This window comes from Hippoglossus stenolepis, chromosome 21 (assembly GCF_022539355.2).
Source record: "Hippoglossus stenolepis isolate QCI-W04-F060 chromosome 21, HSTE1.2, whole genome shotgun sequence".
NCBI classification, from domain to species: domain Eukaryota; kingdom Metazoa; phylum Chordata; class Actinopteri; order Pleuronectiformes; family Pleuronectidae; genus Hippoglossus; species Hippoglossus stenolepis.
This window is the reverse complement of record NC_061503.1, coordinates 12215007-12236642: the sequence shown is the minus strand read 5'-3', so window position 1 is coordinate 12236642 and position 21636 is coordinate 12215007. Positions and strand designations below refer to the sequence as shown.

Sequence of the window (21636 nt, the reverse complement as noted above, 5' to 3'; positions counted from 1 at the left end):
CTCGGCAAGCTACAAAGAGAGACCCCCTACTTACAGGTGCTGATTCCATGAAGGCAGACGGCGCCAAGCTTGGGAGACGCCCACACCCCATTCATTCACTTACAGGCTCCCAGGAGTCCATTCAACAACAGGCACTGTGGGGACAAAACTAATTTAACATTCGACTAAATTTATTGAGTCAATAAACGCCTGCTGACTCGGTAATCTGTGCACGGACTGACAACCGCTCATTAGGCACGTAACTAAATAATCACACAGAGGAGAAGAGAAAACAGGCAACACTGAAATACATAGTGTCGATAATCACATGAAAAAGTCGACTTAAAAGAACTAAAACCAGCATCCAACGGGTTATTGCAGCACATTTTTACCTCCGCAAGATGGTTACCTTTTCACCCATGTCCATTTATTTGTGTTTAAGCAGAATTGAGCAAAAAATACAGAACATATTACCATGAATCTTGGTGGAACATGAGGTATAATACATTTTGGTGTTGATCCAGATCAGGGGGCAAATCCAGGAATTTCTTTAATGCCAACAAATACCACATGTACAGTATGTTGCTTTAAAAAACTGTCATATGCCATCTCCTGTATGCAAACCTCTGAGACGTCTGTGGAGTCGCTTCTGCTTCTTCTTGATGCAAATGAAGCTGTGTGTTGTCCGACAGTGAAACCACATAGGAGCCCCACTGCCTGACTCGCGCCTCTGACTGGATGTTCTATGATCTACTCTTTACTTAATGAGGTGCCATGTACAGTTTATATAAAAGGTATGACCTTATTAAACTGTGAGTGAAAGGGTGAAGTGATAGCTGGAGGAAGATAAATGGCAAGGCTGTAAGGAAAACCCATTTAGCCGGTTACATCCGTGGGACAAGACGCCGTCATTCTGATTGTTCAAAGATGTATTACTGACATTTGGGGCTCTATGCAAATGGTGCTATAGAATATAATAGATTTTTATTTTTATTTAAAACTGATTCATTTTTATTAAAGTGGTTTGAAACAACACGTGTCAGAGAAATCCCCCATATTCATTCATGTGTAGATATTTCACATTTATTAGAAACAGATTTTACACTGAAATCAGTTGAAACAAACAAAATGATGATTTCTAGTGCATCTGGGTTCTTTTAAATCATACAAACCCAAAAACTATATATCCATGGATTCACAATCAAAACTAGAACGTTGCTATAAATGTAGAAGGTATGAGATTACATCTCTGAGAGCCAGGCTGCTTTTTAAATCAGCTTTCCAGAGTCCGCTCCAAGCTTCCCGATCCCCGCTCTTGTTATTCCTTTCCTTTAACTCGATTTCTGACAGCCAATTCAATTAGGCTGGATATGTGTGGGTGTAAAAAAAAAAAGGCAACATGACGAAGTCTGAAGATGGATGGCAACCTTTGCTTCACCATTAAAATCACAATTGCGTCGTATTGAGGCTCAATACATTGGCGTATTACCGGCGGCGGCAAAATGAACACAGCTTGGATTCCAGCGACAACAGGGTCATAACTAATCAACTCATGCATTTCAGTTGTTTTCTGCACGCCAGATTTTCACGTGTTAAAGACCACATTTGGTAGTGTAAAAAGTACGACTGTCGAAAAAATTATGATAAAAGTCCAAAAATAAAGCTTTAGGAAGAGTGAGAATATTGAAATTCCGTGTTTCATTTCCGGAAGATAAGGCGCGGTGACTCATCGGCCACCTGACCTTAACGGCAGTCTGTGGGGACATGATGTCTGGCAGAGCGCCGGTCGGACTCATCGGGTGCCAGGGAGGGGGCTGACCTGTTGGTAGATGAAGGAGTAGAGGCTGACGTCAGGGCGCCGGCCGAGGCAGCTCTTGCACACTGAGCTGTTGTACTGCCCCAGGAGATCGTACACCTCCCCTGTGACGGAGACAAGGACACTGTATGTTGTCTCCATAGTGAACCGATATGAACGCAAGGAAACTGTGAACAACATTGTTTTCTTACCATCAATAATTAACCATATCCTTTGGTAATGACTTTATATCATTTACAAATAAATCCAAAAATGAGGTACAACTCCAAAATACAAAATTATAAAGGATAGATAAATAATGAATGTTCATATAAGAAAGGTATGAACACAGCTGCATATAAACAAGAAGCAGACAGGATGGTTGTTTGCCTCACCGACACTGATGTTCTGCTCAGTGAGGAAACAGTGCATGTTGTGGACATCTGTCATGAGCTGGCTGTCACCGAAGGTGAAATAGGCAACATCTCGGCCCGCCTCAGCAGCTGCCAGCATCTGGAGCAGAGCTGCAGGAAAAGAAGAACTGCGTTAAACCTCGACAGCGAGAGTGACACAAAAGCTGTTTCAATGGAGTAGAAGGATTGGTCTTTACTGCATTGAAACATGGTTTATATTTCCCTCAGTCAAGTTTAAAGAGTCATTCAGTAGCTGACGGATGCTACAATTAAGAGTGAGTGACACTAGTCTGTGCAGTAAAAGGTAAATACAAGAGGGAATAGGTCTCACCCCCACTGAGAACTCTCGATTAGTTACAAAGAGAAGCCAGGTCTGGCCCCAGAGAGCTGTGAATATTTTAAGAGACTGGAAATACGTCTGCTGATTAATGAAGGTTGGGACAGTGGCAAGTTAATGAGAAAAACTGAGTCAACATATTCAGAAAAGGGGGCTAAGCTGAATGCGTCCGCACTTCAGCAGTTTGCATCCCCTGTTTCTGTTACAGCCACTTTCTTCATAACGTATCTGACAATTAAAAAATAGGTGGACTACGTGAGGCCACAGGAACTAAACCCAGGAGGAAAACTGCATCTGCATCATGATAGCTCTTCCCAGGAGGGGTGTCATTAAGCAGACAGTAGGTGATGGTGCCTATGGAGGGCTGTACCTTGCTCCACCTAATTAACAAATACGCAGGATGTATGTATAAGTCAAGCGGAAAGGGAGAAGCGGAGCTGCCACTGCAAACGGTTAGTGTAAACTCTCCTTAGGCTCCCTGCTCAGTGACAGTGATACAAGGCTGAGACAAAGTGCTGTAACAGACTGATGGACTCCAGCAGCCGATCAATTTCACTATTAATGAAACATATTAACGTTGTCATTTGATCAATAAAAGGAAGGCGACGAACAGGCTTTAAGTAAAAGGATGCGTTCCCGGGAGACAAATGGATTGGCCACACCAGGCTGCTGGAGCCTTTCAATCTGAAATGTATTCGGTTATAACCAGGAAGAGAGTCCGCGTAGACTGCTAAAGAGAACCTCTCAAGACCCGGTGACGGAAGTGTTGCGTCAGAGCTTTTACCTTTCAGACGTGTGTCACCTCCAAAAACGCCACAGCCCCAGTTCCCCGTTGCCACTGCGGAGAGGTTTTGGCTTTTTTCCTCAGGGCGAGCAAAGCCACAGTAGGCCTAAATGATGACAGAGTAAAAGGATGTAAAGGAAGCAGATTAGGAAATGTAAATACGAAGAAAAACATAATTTGATAAGATAGGACAAGTGTAGACACAGTGTAGATAATATCAAGGACATAAAAACACTGTAAAAAATTTGCTGTGGCTGAAATCCTTCATTATTTTCCAAATGGAAAAGTGAGCAGTATATTTGAGATCTATGAATGTTAAATATTTAGTATCACACAGAAAGAAGTGGGCATGTTAAAGTATATTTTGTTGTTCATTTGAGAGAATGTTTGAGGGCTTCAAATTTTAATAAAATAAAGCTCACGCACACAGTAGTAAATGGAGAGTGATTTTGGACATGGACAGGGTTTTCATGGGGTGACAATAAAAAAAGAAAGCCAGAATCAGCCCTGATGAGCCTCAGGATCACCCCACTGTTCCAGATCACTGGTACGTTTCACACGAGCCAGGCCTGCAGAACAGAGCGTCTACATAACATCACATGTAAATGGAATATATAAAAAGCCAGTAAGAAAGTAATTCCATTCGCCTGCAGGCCTGTGCTTGACATATCATTTGCTGAATGAACACACAGGTTGATGGGCCTGATATAAACATGCTTTTTTTTTACATTTTGTCATTTGGCAACTTCACACCTCTTCTTTCACTGGTGTGAAATCGGCGTGGGTTTTACATATTAAAAATTGCACATTATGGACAAATCCATTTGTATGACCGGGAGCATTTCACATGGCATGTCGAGTGGGTTATCACACATGTCAAATAATGGATGTGTTAAATAAAAGATCTCTAAGGGCTCAGGACATTAGTTTTCACATTGGCGATGAGGTAAATTGTGAAAATGAATTGTACGGGCCCATCCTCCCGCTGACCAGTCATAAATTCCTCCCGTGAAAGGGCAGACATGACAGTTGGCTAAACAACGTTTGAAAAAAGCGATTGATCTTCATGTTGGTGCATTCCTCACACCCCTGTCAGAGTTGTCAAACTCCTCCATGCTTTCTGACGGCAGACTTGACAACATTAACATCTTGATTTTCTATTACAAATGAGCAGCTCTGACTGGGAGACAGCACATGTGGAGGGATTCCTATGTTTTAAAAAATCGGTTCTGTTAATCCAATAATTGTGATTAATCGTTCCGGGGTCAATTACGTTCATTGATATTCATTCTGGGGACTAATGAATAAAATGAAGCTTATTCTCCACATATATGATAATCTATCAGTCTGTATTACAAGCATATGACACATCTATAACTCAGATGTTTACTTTGAGAAACGTAACCATCAGTCAATGTCTCAGCTGACATTTTGTGATGAGACCGTTTTCGGATTATCAGCTAAATGGATTCACACTGAAATCGTTAAATCTCTGCAAACTAACCATGAAGTGAAATCACAAATAAATTATAAATGTGACAATACTGCAGCCTGATGCTGTTAAAGAAACAAGACTATGGGGCATTAATGTGTGACATCAAAGAGAGGTGGTAGATTGCCCCCCCACACTTCCACTGCCATGAATTATACAAACTTCATTTGTCTACAAATTAAAAAAAAAATTTGCTTAGTGCAGACTTTGCCATTCAGCTACAAGAACCAGTGAGCTGGCATATGTTGGTCAGGCGTCTTCTATCTACAGCCTGATATAAAACCAATGAGCAAGAGCCACTGATGTGACCCAGTATTTATATTTTCTGACATGCAGAGTAAAGAAATTCACAGAAACACAAGAAAGAAACAAACAATAAAAAAATAATAAATCACACGGAAATCAGATTCAAAGAAAAAAAACTAAAAACTTACCTTGTTGAGTTCTCGGTTGATTTTCTCTGGTCTAAACTGTTCCCGAAAGTTCCTGAAATGCAGCGCATCAATGGCGACGATCTCTGTGCATCTTCTCTGCCAGTCATCTCTGAAACAAAGCAGCGTGTCATGTAAAAAAACAACAACTGTGCTTTAGTAATATAGGGCGACAATTTCTCAAAGCTGCACACCCTTATAAGAAATAAGAAGCTGTACAAATAAAACCAGACAAGCATTAAAAAGCATGCTTTGGTACATTGACATAATATTGGTTCAATTCACATACTCATAATGACAATGCTAACATGCTGAGGTTTAACAGGTTTCTGTGTTTATCATCTTAATGTACTTAGATAGGATGCTAGCATTTTTTTTATCAGAATTGAACACTAAGTAAATGTAATCAGTTAACTTGTATTTGCTCCTAACAGTAAAAGTCAGAAGGTTGTATTCTCTGGGGACCATGAATGACTATCCAATAGTTGCAGAGCTGCTTGGACTAAACTGTTGGACTGTCAGAGTGGTTCAAATATTTATAGGGAAGGTGTTAAACATATAAGTGAGCTATAATTTAAGCCTTTCAAGTTCCATAAATACCTTGGAGTTGTGTCTTGATGGCTGCCGGCACATTTGTAGGTCTGAGAGTAGCCTGTGTATTTGCTGTACTGCTGTGTACCTGGTAATAACAAACAGGGACATTGATCACACACCACTGCAAAACATTAACATATTAATCTTAATTATAAACATGGTCAGAATTAAAGAGCACTTCCACTTATGTAGCAAAGCTGAAATGGCAGGTATGGTTACATTGCATTAACAGGCACATAAAATTCACTTTAGCCATTTTAATTATGCTAAATGAAACAGTGGTTGAAGGGAAATGACAAAAGGATTTCAATTGTGGTGTAATTAATGCAAATCAATATGTTTAGATTGGACAGAGATTAATAAATTCTAATATGACTCTCATTGATATAGTATCAGTGGTAGAAATGTTGAGCTAGAAAGACTCTGTGCTGCATAACATTGTCTTAAATTTACACTTACACCAAACAGAGAGAAAGGGAATTATCTAAAATGGCTGACCCTGTGAAAATTCAACAATAAAAAATTGATTTAAAAAAGCATTGGAATAAAAAATTGTCCGTTGTATTTCTGCTGTCTGTGATTGGACGAAACAGGAGCAGCTGTCTTCTGGCAAAGCGGAAGGTCAAGTTATTGCCCCCTTAAAAACGACATGAGAGGCAGCGACTGACTACCAGCCCGAAGGGGGAGACACTCACCGCCATTAAAAAAGGGGAGCAGGAGGTGGGGGAGGCAACAACATAGTCAAACAAATGAGGCCACAAATTAACTTCCCAGTCATTAGCGCTCATTAGTACCTGGCTGTCAAGAGCACTCCCTGAGCTGCTTCACGCTGCACAGTGAATAAACCAAGGGATTAATAGTGTGGTGTTGGTCAGCAGGTATCCGGAGATACACTTGGGGGGGGAGGGAATCTACACAGCACTCTCCACTTGACAGGATTTCACTGATAATCAGCCTCCCTTCATTTCTTTTTTTAAGTGAAAAGCTAAATTGCCGCCTGAATACGACACAGAAGTACCTCATCTAGTTCACCACTTAAACAGAACACAATGGGCTCTAAATCATACTACATCACGGTGATCATTAAACTAACATGCAGGGACAAATCCAGTATTGCTTTATTTTACAGCTCAGTATCATTGATTCTGGATTTTGAAGTGCGTGACATGAAAAGACACAATGAGAGAGTATGCTTAAGACAGAAAATACTGCAACAAGAGCATAAGCTGCAAAACACTAAATATGGCAAAAATAGGCATCAACTCGGGTTGGGCTATGTCTACTGTATTGGTATATGAGGATGTGTAGAATGCAAAGACTGTACATAAAGATGGATGACGTCCTTCTACCTCCTGCCTCTACCCAGAAATTAAGCCAAATGATACTAAATACGAATGGTGCCAGCTTGGGCCGATGACGTCATTTGGAGTCTGGGCCGGGGGGGGAATCACGGTGCTTGGCTCAACTGTCAGACATGAACCATTGACCCAACCTCAATTTCAACTTGCACCCACATGGGTATCTACTAGTACATTAATACATACATACATGAATATGAACGCTCTTATGCTATTAGCATAATACAGTATATGGACTAAAAAACACTTTACTTACTTTATGTATAAAACATTATAGTGATGTTAGAAGTTAGAAATGAGAATGGGAAGCGTGTCAGGTTCACAGTGAGATAACCCTGCCACCCTAAAACCAGACCATTAACCGTGCATACACCTGACCTTTACTGGTTCTCCAAAAATATCAAACTCTATAATCAACCTTATTTGCACTTGAAAGGAACAACCTTCCGGAACAACATTAATTATGCTTTTGATTTTTTTTATGCAACCCATTTGCTATTTGCATATCATTTGTGGATGGAAGCAGATAAATCTTGGCCAGTGAAAGATGTGTCTAGTTATTATAAGTTATTTATAAGAAACAAAAAGGGGTTGCACAAAAATCCATGGGTATAATTCACAATGTTCCTAAAGGTTGTTTCATTCATGTGTAAATTCATCAGAACAAATACACCTCAAATTTGTAGTGGACCAGAAACTTTAAAAAGGTCAGAATCGCCTCTCATCACTTGGTCAAACTGAGCACCTCCAGTTTTGCATGTAAAGAAATTAAGAGAACAGCAGGGTTCCTTCACTTTTGTTAAAACATCAATTTCAAGGACTCTTCAAGGACTTTCAAAGCCCAATCCCTCATATTCCAGGGCTCAACTCAGCTAAGTTTGAGATACAGACTAAGACTATTTGGTAGGTAACACAAAGCAAGGTTTTGTGCAGTGTCAAGAAATAATGTCCCTACATCACTATCTCCTTGTGTTAAGCCTTTCTGGTCGTAACTGCCATCAATGAATCACACGACCTACCCTTGATACTATTTATACTTTTGACCACCCCCGACAGCAGCCAGATAACAAGCAATCAAGGAAAATTCAATTAGGCCTGGGCACTTTTGCAAATTTCAGTGCAGGGGTAAGATCCATTAGCTTCCCTTACTGTATGGCCATGTGGTAAATCATATTCCCCTGTGATATATTTTGGCACAGTGCAGCAAAGACTTGGACTTTTACAACGGGGCACAGGAGATACAGGCAGGGTTTAATAAAGATGATGGAATGGAAGAGTCCATTAGTGGAGCAGGTCCTGGGCAGGTCTTCCAGCTATAATTAATTCTGGGCCCCAGTAATAACGTTAAGTGGCGCAAGTGGAGGCGAGGGGGAGATAGCCGCCAAGGAGTCTGAAGGTGACTCCGGCAAAGCGGGAAGTGCTACAGCAGTATGATTGGTGATCGGGAGGGCGGAGGCTCTGTTGCCTCATGTCTTGTTCTGATCCAACCCACTCGTTATGCAACCAAAAGGTATCTTATCTCTTTACGGGTGAAGGGTGTTTGAGGCTGGTTCCAGTTGTGGAACAGAACACAGCATAATAATGTATCAGGGACCTGGGGATAGAAAAGGATGCAATGAAATCAGCAGACAAAGACATAGCCAAAGAAAACCGTTGAAAGGTAGAGTTGGTTAATTGTATCGGAAAATTTAATTTGGACCGAATGAAATGATTGGCTGGCGTACTTGTCTGTCACTAACCAACCAGCCTGCCCGCGCACACGTTGCCCTTGCTCTCACTGCACATGACCGCAGTCTTCAGCCGAGGAGACATATACCGCTGAAGCAGAGGCGATCATCAGATGTTAGCGAGCAAGTCACAGACAAGTCGGCTTAGCCTTTGTAAGGTAGTGTGCTTTGATGGTACGGGCGACATGAGGGGGTGGTATGAATCGACTGCATATTTTCATAGTGTAGCTACATCATTGGACTCACTAGCTTTTCCAGGATTACCAACCCAACCTTTAAAACTGTATTAACCGTTTTTTGGGACACTTGAAGTCAGCAGAAACAAGCTGCAAACAAAATCTATCACACATTTATTTAATTATGTGTGATATTTATGAAGGGTTTACTTTGTATATTTAAACAGAAGTCATGATTTTTTGCAACGAGCTATAAAATCCATACATTACTGGTTTACATTATTATTATTAAACTAAATATGAATATTGGATTTGACCCAATATAACCCAATCAAGCAGTCACAATAAATATAGACAAACAGTGTTGAATTGAAAAAAATAAACCAGACAGGCACCATCAGCCTCCTGCTGGGACTCCCCAGGGCTCTTGTTGCTGGGTCCTGTCCTAATCTTGTTGAAGCACTCAAAACTTAATGGACAGTCAGTTGGAATTACTCAACAGAAAGACCCAACAGAGCAATCAGGGAAGCCCAGTCTCAAACTCCCGACTGAAGCAGCCAATCAAAAAGAAAAACAAGCGACAAGAACAGACACAGAAAACAGAAAAATATATCCTTTAGTGTCTTTCTGAGCCAGGATGGGGTAAACTGAGCGTCTGTGATGTGTACTCCATGCTGTGTGTGACAAGAAACACTCAACACTCCCTGTGATTCTCCTGTCAAATTATAGGTCAAGCATCAGAAAAGTGAACCTGAGGCAGTATTGATCGTATCAGGATCAACAGACTAAAAATCATGAATAATTGAAGTGTGGAATTCCTTCGGTGCAGAAATGATGGTTTATCAAGCGGGGGGGGGGATTTTTGATCACTGACCTGTGATGATCAAACATTCATTGTGGTCCAGGGCTTCAGTGAAGAGGCGAGAAACAATGAGCTCGGGATTGATCAGAAAACGGATTTCCTCTTGAACCAGACCAGAACTGGTGACGCCTCCTCCAACAAACTGATTGGCAAAATCCACCTGAAAATTAAAACAGACGAATGACAGTAAACCCGATGGAACAGCCATGCATTTGAAACATCTACTGATACTTTATCACATGCATTTTTGCAATGCAACAGCAAACAACATAATCCAGGTGAAATTTACTTGAGGTTTTTCTTTGACAATGAAATATATTGCTTCCCTTTTGGACATCAGGATGAAAACACCTTGTGAAAGGGTCTCGGCCCTTTTTCTTTTATTTGTGACTGAGTCCCAGACAAGCTGATTGGGAAGGTGGCCTGAGGTGCTCGCATTACTCAGACATCTGCCCCCCATGCCAAAATGAGTTCCACTCAGGGGCAGCACTTCAGTGTGTTGCTGCCAGTAGCAAATATCAAAACAAGAGTGCAAGCCCACAATCCAAAGTAAACATCTCTCTCCAGTCATAACACGCTCCTGAAGTGACTGCTGACTGATGCCTGTGATATGTTGTGCTGCTTGCGTTCTTTCAGGTCTGTGCACAGATCTATGGGTGACACGGATTTACACGTTTATTTTGGTCTGTTTATGATTCAAAGGAAACTACGCATCTCATCGTTTCAGCTCAGGCACGTACGTGACGACTCATTGTTTTAGTCAGAAAGCAGCCACGTGGAACATACATGTAATCCAAATTCAGGACTGACAGTTGTTGCTCACTGGCGTGTAGAAGAGCGCAGACCAACCCCATCGCAACCCCAGGAAGACGCTGCAAATGGGCGAGCGGCATTGTGAGAGCAGATCTCCCAAAACTGGTCACTCAACTCCGGGACAGCCGGCAAGCCTCCAAAGTCTGCTTTGACAGGCTGTCAGCACCCCCTCACCACCCCACCCCACCCCAGCAGAGCATCCATCAATCCAGGCCACAGTGTGCCCCGGAGCTGGTCATGTGTGCACATCAACTGTCAGCTTGTGGCAACTGGAGGCAGACAAAAGGTGAAAAGGCAAAGCGGGCCATCCTGACAGTGCACAGGAAGCGCGGCCGACACATTGAGCGGAGGAGGCTCAGAGGCCTCGACCCCAGTCCCAGCGCACACTCCCTCAAAGGCCTTTTCAGCAGTAGTAAGCAATCTGGGTGAAAGGCTCCAGAATGAGGTGGCTCAGTGACTGACTACAACAGAGGCAGGAGAGGAAACCAAATACAGGCAGGGAGGAGTATTTCTCCAACTAAGAGCTCCGACAAGCAAAACAATAGGACTCTGCAAATTACAGCAAATTATCATGATCAAGATATTCCCTATGCGTCTTACCTGAAGCATCCCATGACCATCATCCTCGATGGTTCCCTCACACGTAATGTGGAGCTTTGTGAGGTGAGTCTGTGAGCTGAAACAAAGATGAGATGATGGATCTTTAATGGCTTCCAACTAGTCTACTGGATTCAGCCAGCTGGGAGATACAATTAACAAACTACACTTCCTATAATAACTTTAATGTTTGAGGTTTACTAACAGTATCAATATACTACACCTTTCCCATTGTGGGGGTTTATCCAAACTTTGTCGTGTGAATGTTACAAGTCCAAGAGGCTCTTAAAAGAAAAAAAACATAAAAGATTAGAGATCTTTATTGCGATAATTGAAATTACTCATGAAAAATTAAATCCAAACACCTACTTTGCTCAGTGACACTTGTGAAATAGCACATCAGGGTTTTCAGCTTCTCAATCTTCTTTGAAGAGGATCCTTCAAACAGTCTGCAGATAAAGAGAAATTATGGGTTTCATTAAATCCTTGTTGGAATTTGATATTATCCTTCTTTCATGATAATGAAAGCATAGTTTTAAGGCACGAAGGTTATACCTGGCAACTCGTACAATCAAAAAGCTACAGCCAAGACCTGGAAATATGACTCTCTGAACAACCAGTACCATAGAGGCACAGGACCTCCACTTTGGCCATGTGAGTTCAGTCATGCTTGAAATCCAACTCAAACAACTGGATATAAATTAGTTCATCCCTCACTCAGCTTCTCTTTCAGTCACTAGCCGATTATGTAGGCGCTCCTTCACTGTTACGACAATGGAGATGCCCCAGGCTTGCCATCACCGAGTCACACTCATGTGCCACATCACAGCACTCACATAAAAAAGGAGCAGAGAGGGTAACAGGGCTCCCTCCTTGGGGATACATTAAGAAGCCCTGTGTCCCTTTTAAGCAACAGAGTCCTCAGGAGGCAAAAGGTCAGTCCCCCTGAAAAGTAAAAACACAAACGCACACATAAAAGCTGCTGGTAGTCGGGTTTGAATGCACTTTCAGAATTTAGACCAACATCTCCCCCTCGAGCAAATTCTAGAAAGAGCCTCACCGCTAGCCCACAATAAAGAGTAAGTAATTTCATGTGAGTGAAACAATGATAAAAAGCATGATGCACCGAGGGCCCTGCAGGGGCAGAGAAACCTATTCATCGAAGTCAACTCCTGCATTCATTTTTCTTTTTGTCAATGTGGCCCCTACAGACAATTATACGTTGTGTAGTCCTCAGGGCAAACTGCCTTTGACATAAGCTGGCCACTATGTGAGGGGAGGCTTTTAGGAACAAGTCACATCACGGTCTTTGGGGAATACAGAATTAATACACAATATTATATAACATCAATATACCCCCACAGATGGGCCGAAAGTAATGATGTAACTCTAGAGAAGACTTTGAATGACAGAGCCGAAGAACAAAGAGGCAAAAAAAAACTGACGATTTTTCAGTTTTATCTCAATGGAAATAAGAAATCTGCATTGAGATAAAAGAACATCTGCAGATAAAAGTTTGTTTTTGTCCTTTACCGAGAGCGTCTGTAGGAAATAATGAAGAATAGAGAAGAAAAGTGTGAATGTAATAAAAAAGGAAATAAATTAATAGAAAGTTTCAAAGCATTTAATATCTGCTGCACGGGAAATTGGTGATTCGGGACGAGAGTTACAGTCAGGCTGAAAAAGACGACACTGACTTTCCCTTCACATCACAGCAAAACCTTTATGTGAATGAAATACTGATGCGATTGAACTCTGTCACAGTCCTCTGCAAAAAACAGCCAATGGCCTTCTCCGTTGTCGTAAGCAGCCATCTGAGTCAATGTTAATCTAATTCCTTCCTCCATTTAGGTAATTACACTATGATGCCAACAGAGATGGGGGACATGGCGGAGAGGTGATCTGCAGACTGATTTGGCATTACAGCACATAGACAATCTCCACAGTGGAAGTTTGCCGGGAAGAAAAAAAGAACGCCCTTCCGCCGCCCTGTTTGTCGTCCTTGACCGTTTTTAAAGGGAAGAGATTTGCCTGTGAACTGCATGTGTAGAGAAAGAATGAAAAACAAATACTGTCTCATATCAGCAGAATAAACTAATGAATGTAAAATATATCCAAATGTATCTGTATGTGAGGAGGCAGGGATGGTGACCTTATAGTTAAAGGACTGGAAATCTCAGCTTTGATCTTAACAATGGATATAATGAAATTGACCTGCTCATTCTGACCTTTTCTCAATAGGCTGTGCAAAACAATGCATCCTTCTTTGAGACAGAATGCACAGCTATGGTTAATAATCTGTTCTGTAAACAATAATGTGCAACTGCAATTGCATTAATTGGTACTGGCAAGTAGAGCAGGTAAAAGGAAAGGTCTTCACTGTGCATAATATAATGATTACACCATGAAAAAGGTCAGTGGCTTTTAAAAAATGCTCCGATGTGTAGTGGGTGATGTGGTTTATCTTTTTTAAATCTTTCAGATAGTGTTTGCTCGTTTGTAATTGTAACAAAGTACAATGTAAATATTGCGTGCACTAACCTCCAGCCACGAGAAATAATATTTAAAAAAAACATACAGTAGTGCCCCCTCATGGAAATGAAGCTCGTTGTCACAGAAGTATCTTTTTAGATTATGTAACTTTAAGCCTCATGAGTCAGCATCACATCCCAACTTTACCTGACAAAGTTGATGTCTGGGTAGTGGCAGTACTCGGTCTTTCTAGAGTTGCGTCGCGGGAACGTGCAGAAGAAGGCGTTGGCGAGCAGACATGCCACCTGCTCCTGAGACATCGTGATGGAGTGGGTCATGCCTCTCTTGAGGAGGGGTATCGGCTGGAGGAGGAACAGAGGTACAACTGAGGAAGGTCAAAATCATTTGATTTGTCAATTTGTCCAATGAGACGTTGAAGTACGCTGCGTAAACGCGCTAATTCTGTACCACTCTGCGCTTCTTGAATCAGTCATCATAATCACAATCAAGGTCTGTTGCCGCACACATGTGATCCATGCTCCCTAAAAAGGTTATGGGTTTAAAAATGAACAATGCATCTTAATAAAGAATTCTGTAAAGAGAATAGAATGAGCGTGCTGCCTTAAGACCATAGAACAAGGAGAATATATGGTTTGGCTGTAAGTGGTCAAAATGTCGAAAGTGTCCAAAAGGGCACAGATGTGAGAATCCTTTCAATTTTCTTTAACATTAATTCATTTATTTATCTCTTTACCTTAAAAAAAAAAGACCGGGTATTTTTTACTATCAATGGAATTATTAATATATTGATTTCTGGCAAGCTCAACGCATTTTATTCTGCTATATCTGTAGATTTGGGGTTAAATTTGATGGTGTACAACACAATTTGACACTTGCATCCATACATAATGTTTCAGCTGTTTACTTGGGAAATATGTTCACTTGTGTGTGGGCCACTTCGGGTGTTAATTGATCAAATTAAAATGAGTAACACACAGATGCTAAAATTAGATGATTAGCTGTTTGGCTAAATGAACACACAGGAACCTTTCTAATGAGACTTTTTCAGCTCAGTCTTTGTGCCAAAAAAACAGATGGACGAAAGCACATTAAACATCTGATAAATGACCATCAATAGCCACGTGCCTTGACCTCACCCGTTTTACTACCATTTCAGGAGCGTATTTGTCATGTTGCGACCTTTGGGGTTAACCTGCTGCGGTGATCTACTATGTCACAGACCAGCGAGTTGGTGTCCATTGGTTAGTGATGGCTGTTACCTTGGTGCAGAGCTCAGATGCTCTCAGTGCTAATTGCACCATGTCTGGCAGCAGGGAGTCAAACAGATGTTCAGCAGCGTCGGGCTTCAGGACCTTGGAGAGAGCAAGAGATCTGTTTGTTGTTTTGCCACAAAACTCAGCTGTGACATTATTTGCTGTTTGGCCTGAGAAGTTGGAGATGGACGGATACAATTTACAGCTATCCAAAATGTTGAGATCTTATCTAACATTATACAGAAAAATAAGTTTTAATGAAATATAAGAAATGTATAATGTTAGAGGCCAATGCCCTGTACAAAAAATGGGTAAAATTAAACTGAACAAATGAAAAACAGATGTAAACTATTACCTCAGAATATTGGACCATTTAAAGGGAAACGTGAAAGTTATGGCTTCGTATTTCAAAAAACAAACATCAGCCTTTAGTTGGACAGTTCATTTATAATAATATCCCAGAACCAAATATTAAAATACCAACCATCCATGACTCCACAACACTTCCCAAGTACAAAAACATATCTTAGACAATATACTACAGTACCTATATTTACACCCATGTTGGCTAAATGTCAGAATGATCAATCACAAAGCAATTTCATCAAGGTTGCAGGACGACGCCGGCTGATTAAACAGTCTTCGTGAACAGATGCAAACGACTAAGGATTGGTATAGAAAGGACAGTGTGTTCCCAGGATAAGGAGCCTTGGCTGGTGATTTAGCCCAGGACATTTATATTAAAGGCAAAGGAAGCCTGACTAAACACTGTCATAAGTAATGACCTGGTTGACATCATAAACTGCTCCTATGGGCGTAATAAATGAAGGCGGCTGACAGGGCGAGACGGTGGATATAGCTGAAGTAGTAGAAGTCGGCCTCTTTAAATCAGCTGAAGACAGTGCATCAAATCAACTGATCTGACTCTCTGTATGACATGATACAGGTCTGTACATCACACCAAACTGACAAAGTAATCAAGCAAGATGTGGGGGTGTGGACAGTGAGAAACCAAAGCGCCCCTATAGATTTAACACAACCGCCTCAAGCTCCTGTTCCTTCTCCCCACAGGTCCCATGCAATAAACCAATCTGATTCACTGCATCCATGGACGTGTACAAAATAAAAATTGTTGCGAGCTCGTAACCATAAATACAGAACTGGTTTGGCTGAAGAAAGAGACATGAACAAAAAGTGAGGCTGTCCGTCAACGACTTTTCAGATATTCATAAGGTGCGAGTGCTCAGATGAATATTCGATGAAGGTGCCCGGCCCGTCACTCTATGCCATTCATGTCTAGTTTTCTCTGACACTCAAAATCTTCCTGCTACAGTGACTCCAATCGAGCATCTCTGGGGGGGAGGTAACAAAGTGAAAAATGGGGGACAGAACGTTGCATTGTGTCCCATTTTACAAACATGCAAGATCCTGTTATTAAAATGAAGCGTGTTAACAATCGTATTCAGTGGGCTACACGAGCAAATTTCTATCACTGCATTACCAATGCTAATCATGTAGCTTGGTCGGTACTGTCTCTTCTGCGTTTCAGTCCACTAAAACACAGGTTCATTACTCAGTTGAGCTGTGAATAAATTCTGTAATGGACAGAGGCAATAAACTATCTTGAGTACGAGGAAGTGTGTGTTTCAATAATATATTGTATAAATGAAGCAAATGTATTTCGTGTGAGCAACAATGACAGATTGCTGACTCCTAAAAGTTACCTGCAAGTATCTAACATAAAACACAAATCGACAAAACAGTGTGCAAACAAATGTTCACACTACATTTCTGTGACACCTTACATTTAACTATTTCTATATGGTAGTGGAGATTTTTGCAGTCTGACAAAAATCAAATTTTGCCATATCCAGTTGACCTGACACAACCCAACTTTAACATCAGAACTTGGCCTATGGCTAAAAGCCTCTTAACATGTTCAGATGGTATCTCATGTAACTCCCATTCTAATATGATTTATGGCATACACATGGCACACAATTGATTCAAAAGCGCAAAGTAAAGCATTCTCTGGGAAATAATGCAAGCCATTTTCATTTCTGACAAGTTACTAAATGTGACCTTTTGGAAAAAGATTAAATTATTTCTCGAGACTCTCACTTTGCCTCTGAAGGGCGGCAACGTTCTCCCGCACAAAACCCATTAATGCTCCGGTGCAAAAATGACAGAAACACATTTGACATACTAGCATTACATGTACTTTTTTTTCCTGAAACGCAAGATATGAGGAAATCTAGATGATGCCATTCAGCACATGCGTGGATTTAGTTTCCTTACTATCAGGAAACTAAAGCCTATTATTTGTTCAGTCTTACAGGCTCAGGGTTTCTTATATCAAACAATCATGTCACGACATGGTCCATCTCTCCAAATAGAATATTCCCATCCCCTTCATGAGCCAGACAATAGTACAGCCCTCCCTGATTCTCTACACAGGATGATGCGGAGTGCATCAAGACAACCGATGATGGATGGCCTCCAAATGAGACTGGAGAAGACACTGACAACTCTGAGCAATGACCAATGAACTAACACTGCTCTGGCCATCATGATGCCATTCAGGCCTATTTTCCCCCTTGCCCAGTGGAGAAAATGACTTGGCAGAGGACAAAAAAACACCTTTAAAATACTACCTTTGAATCTGAGCCTCAGCGCTCCAAACAAACCATGTCCAGGCAGTACAAGAATATAAAACATATGCATATGAATCCCATTCAATTAACTGTGATGAACTCTTGTGAATGTATTCTCGATTGCTACAAAAACAAAGGGCAAGTGGTGACTAATTTCTGCACATGGAGCTATGAAGATTTCTATCGATACAGTACCGCTTCACAATGGCACTTAAATACTGTTTATATTAAGTTAAAACTAATCTGGTGTCAAATGAGGCGTCTTTAACCAACTGAATACCTTGTCACGACTAATTACCGAGCCATCTGCACTTTCTTTGACCCCATCTCCCTGGGAAGCCCCGACACTGATGCCGGGCAGTTAAGAGTGATAATTGGACGGCTGATGTTTCATTAGTTTGCCGTTAATCAGTGCAACACGTGTTCCCATCTGTGTTTACTAGGAAAATGCAATTTTTGGAACCAAGAGAGAGTTCATTCACTTCTGAGGTCCTGTAAAGATCAGTAATCAGAATATAGATGTATACACCTTACCTTAGTGCAGTACAGATTTAAAGCTGTGAAGTCCCATTTCTTGGCGATAGAAGAACTGTATTTCAATATTGCATTCTGTAACAAATGAGAGCAACATTTGTCTAAATTAACATTTAAGTAAGGATCACTTAATGTGTTTTAAAACAAAACTCAAGAGACCTTAGTGTGCCTCACATTTTCTGGGCTCATGGTGCCATCTTGTGGCATAAATTGGTAACAACAATAGTGCACAGGACATGAAGTGAAAAATATATACAGGTGATCAACTTGCCTTGAAATCAAGTGGACTTGTGAATTTCTTGTTTAAAGATTCCTTGATCAGCTCCCACCGACTCTTATTCTGATGTTCTTGCGTTTCCTGTGGTAGCAAAACTTTTGTAAGGTCTCTGCTGGGTGAATTCAGTTCAGCTTAGAAGATGCAAAGAATAACAACAATATTTTGCTGCTGTGTCTCATAATTGCAGTGACTTCATGCATTCATTAAGTGCAGTGCGCCAACATCTCTGAACGGTCAGTTGTTGCCCACTGTGTTTCATTCATGCGCATGTAGATGTGAGATATTATGGATAAGCACCATCACTTAAGGAATCTCTTAACAGTATTACTTAAAGTGATATTTGGACACTTTCCTAAATAATGTATAATATGTGTAAGTAAAAGTAGTTAAGTCTTGAACCATTACCTCATCTTGTATAGGAAACAGATTACTGCTGGAACAGGGCATCTTGGCATGGATGAAGTCCCAGGTATCCTTAAACATACCAGGATATGGAACAGGAACTTTACCAGAGTGAAGAAGGTCTGTCTGTCAAAGGGAGAGGATTTGAAAAAAAATGTATAAATACATGTAATATTTATATCAGTTATATTGATAATAAAATGAGAAATCCTCATCATAATATTGAAGATAATGCTGCTGATGTTAAAACATTTGTTTTGAAGGTTTATTAATTATATTGATAGTCCTAATGAAGAAATATCATTTCAATATACAAACTTTTCAGAAAGTCTAAAAACTCCTACACTTTCAGAAACCGGAAAAACATTGTGGTGACCAATGTAACACTGTGTGTTTCTCTGATATAACCACCTCAAGTACTGTGAATAATATAAAAAACAAAGAGGAGCTCAAACCCTTATCATCACAGTGTGCTGGTCAGGAACATTCCTCAGTGGGGGAAGCGGACTGCCACATTCAGGCATCCTCTTTAGCTCACTGATTGGCGTCCCCAGCCATTTAACATCAGGCTTTCCATCAGCAGATGTCGATTCTTTGTCTCCATCTTGTTTCCTTGGAGACTTATCTGGTTGGCCCTTTCTCCCAAGTAGACGTCGTGATGAGGTCCCCGAGAAGAAATCTGTAATTTTGGTTTTGTGTCTGACGGAGGTTTCTGAGCTTGCTGAGCACGTTTCCAATTCTTCTGTTTCTGATCCTCCATCATTGCAGGACAGCGTGTGGATAAGCCCACTCCCTGCTGAATCCTGGGAAGCAGGTGACACCTGACTGTGTTCCTCCAGGTCTTGTACTGTCAAGAGTTGAGTTTCTTCATCCATGTTAAATTCTGTGGGTAATTCAGCATTTTGGCAATCCAGAGACTGAGCTGAGGTACTTTCAAAGCCGCCATCATCTGTACTTCCCACATCATCTTGGGTTTGACACACTTCAGGTGTATCTGACTCTTTCCTGGGCTTAACGAGCCAGTGTTCTAGAGTATTGATGAACTTCTGTTGCTGTCTGGGGCCCATTCTTTGATGAGAAGTGTTTTTCTGTGTTTTTTCATCATCTACGGACTCGTTATCTTGCCTCTTCCTACACAAAGATTGACCTGAATAAAACAGAAGAAAATCGAGCAATCTAAAGATCAATTTAAGCTGAACCAGGTTGGCATGATAATATAAATCCACCACATAATATTTGTTGCAAGTCGACTTTTCTCTATTGCAGTATGCACAGGACCCAAGGTTGAGTAAGGAAGCCAGATAGATAAAAAGTGGTTGAAGGTACAAAATATCTCTGCAAGAGGACACCCTGACATTTCTGGAGGTTTGGCGCAATGAGCCAAGGTCTAGGGTTTTTATTATAGTTTATAATAATACAAATTATAATACTCTGATGGCAATGCATCTGCTAAATTGTTAACTTCCTGTACGGCTTATGAGCTTGTAGTCTCAGTGGGAGAATAAGTCATCGTGCGTCTCCAGAAAAAAACTCAAATCCTTCATCCTGCAATATCTCCTTCACAATGAGTAGCATAGAAACGTGTTACTCACCTCGGGGACCGGATGATGGAGACACTGGTGCATTGGTTCCGACCTTGAGCCTCTTTGCCAGAGGTTCAAAGTCAGTCATTCTGGAGGAAAAACAAAGACACACATATAGGACGTCCATGATATTCTGAGTCACAGCTGCGTTTTCAGCAAAATGCAAATCCTCTCCATGATCACTTACTCACAATAGAACTTGAGCGGACACCACCAGTGAGGCGTTTGTCCAGACTGGTCTTTTGGGAAATCCTTTATTTAATAACTGGGCAAATCTCGAGATATGAAAAGCAGCCATGCATGACGGTATTGACTTATTTAAAGAAAGCAAATACCGGTTTTTCCATGTTGCTAAACGGCGATGGACCAAATAACCGGTCATGTATTTTAAGATAAGTGATAATAACCACCGAAAGGCAACCACAGCTTACTAGCTTACATGCTAACTAGCTTTTTGCCAACACTTCGTTATCGAAACAACTGAAAACAACCTAGCTCGTACTGGCGCTTAAGTAAACACTGTATAGTGACAGCTTCCTGCTAGCATTAGCTTCAGAGTACACCGTGAGAATGTTTGTTGTCGTTGGTTTTCTTCTTCTGGTGCTTATCGGCGGTTGGCAAACCAGCTCATAGGCGCATTACCGCCACCTTCTGGACTGGAGTGTGGAGTAGTAGATTAGCAGCAAACAAAACTAAACAAAACTTATTGTATTTATTTGTATTATTCTCTTTAGTCCTGTTTCTCTTAAGTAGTTCATTAGAAGATTATGTTTATTCATTTATGTCTTTCCAAATGTTATATTTAGCTTTTGGTCTTTTAATCCTGATATTAATTCCTCTTTTTTGTTCGTTATATTTGTTACACTCTATCAATACATGAGTGACAGTTTCCGGTTGTTTCCACACTGTAAAACCTAACAGTACATCTTACTAAATGAAGTAAGTTACAATAACTCAATTCTCAAAAAAAGTTGAGGCCACTAATTATCAATAATTTAACATAACTCAAAAGTAAATTATTGAAGTAATAACTTAGTTATTTTGAGTGCGCTTAAATTCGTAGATCATTTTAAGTACTGGTG

General features: G+C 40.9%; 1 protein-coding gene across 1 annotated transcript; it reads right to left on the bottom strand.

The window, feature by feature from the left end:
- Nucleotides 1-1046: 1046 nt before the first annotated feature.
- On the bottom strand, nt 1047-21165 carry LOC118100611 (poly(ADP-ribose) glycohydrolase). The gene is given in 18 exon segments (XM_035145903.2): nt 1047-1791; nt 1793-1899; nt 2170-2298; nt 3309-3414; nt 5235-5343; nt 5832-5910; nt 9961-10108; nt 11362-11437; nt 11582-11642; nt 11728-11807; nt 14038-14192; nt 15111-15203; nt 18293-18367; nt 18564-18650; nt 18975-19097; nt 19427-20118; nt 20564-20643; nt 20742-21165. Coding segments are annotated over 17 exon segments (2268 nt in total). The 5' UTR covers nt 20643; nt 20742-21165; the 3' UTR covers nt 1047-1722.
- Between the last annotated feature and the right edge of the window lie 471 nt (nt 21166-21636).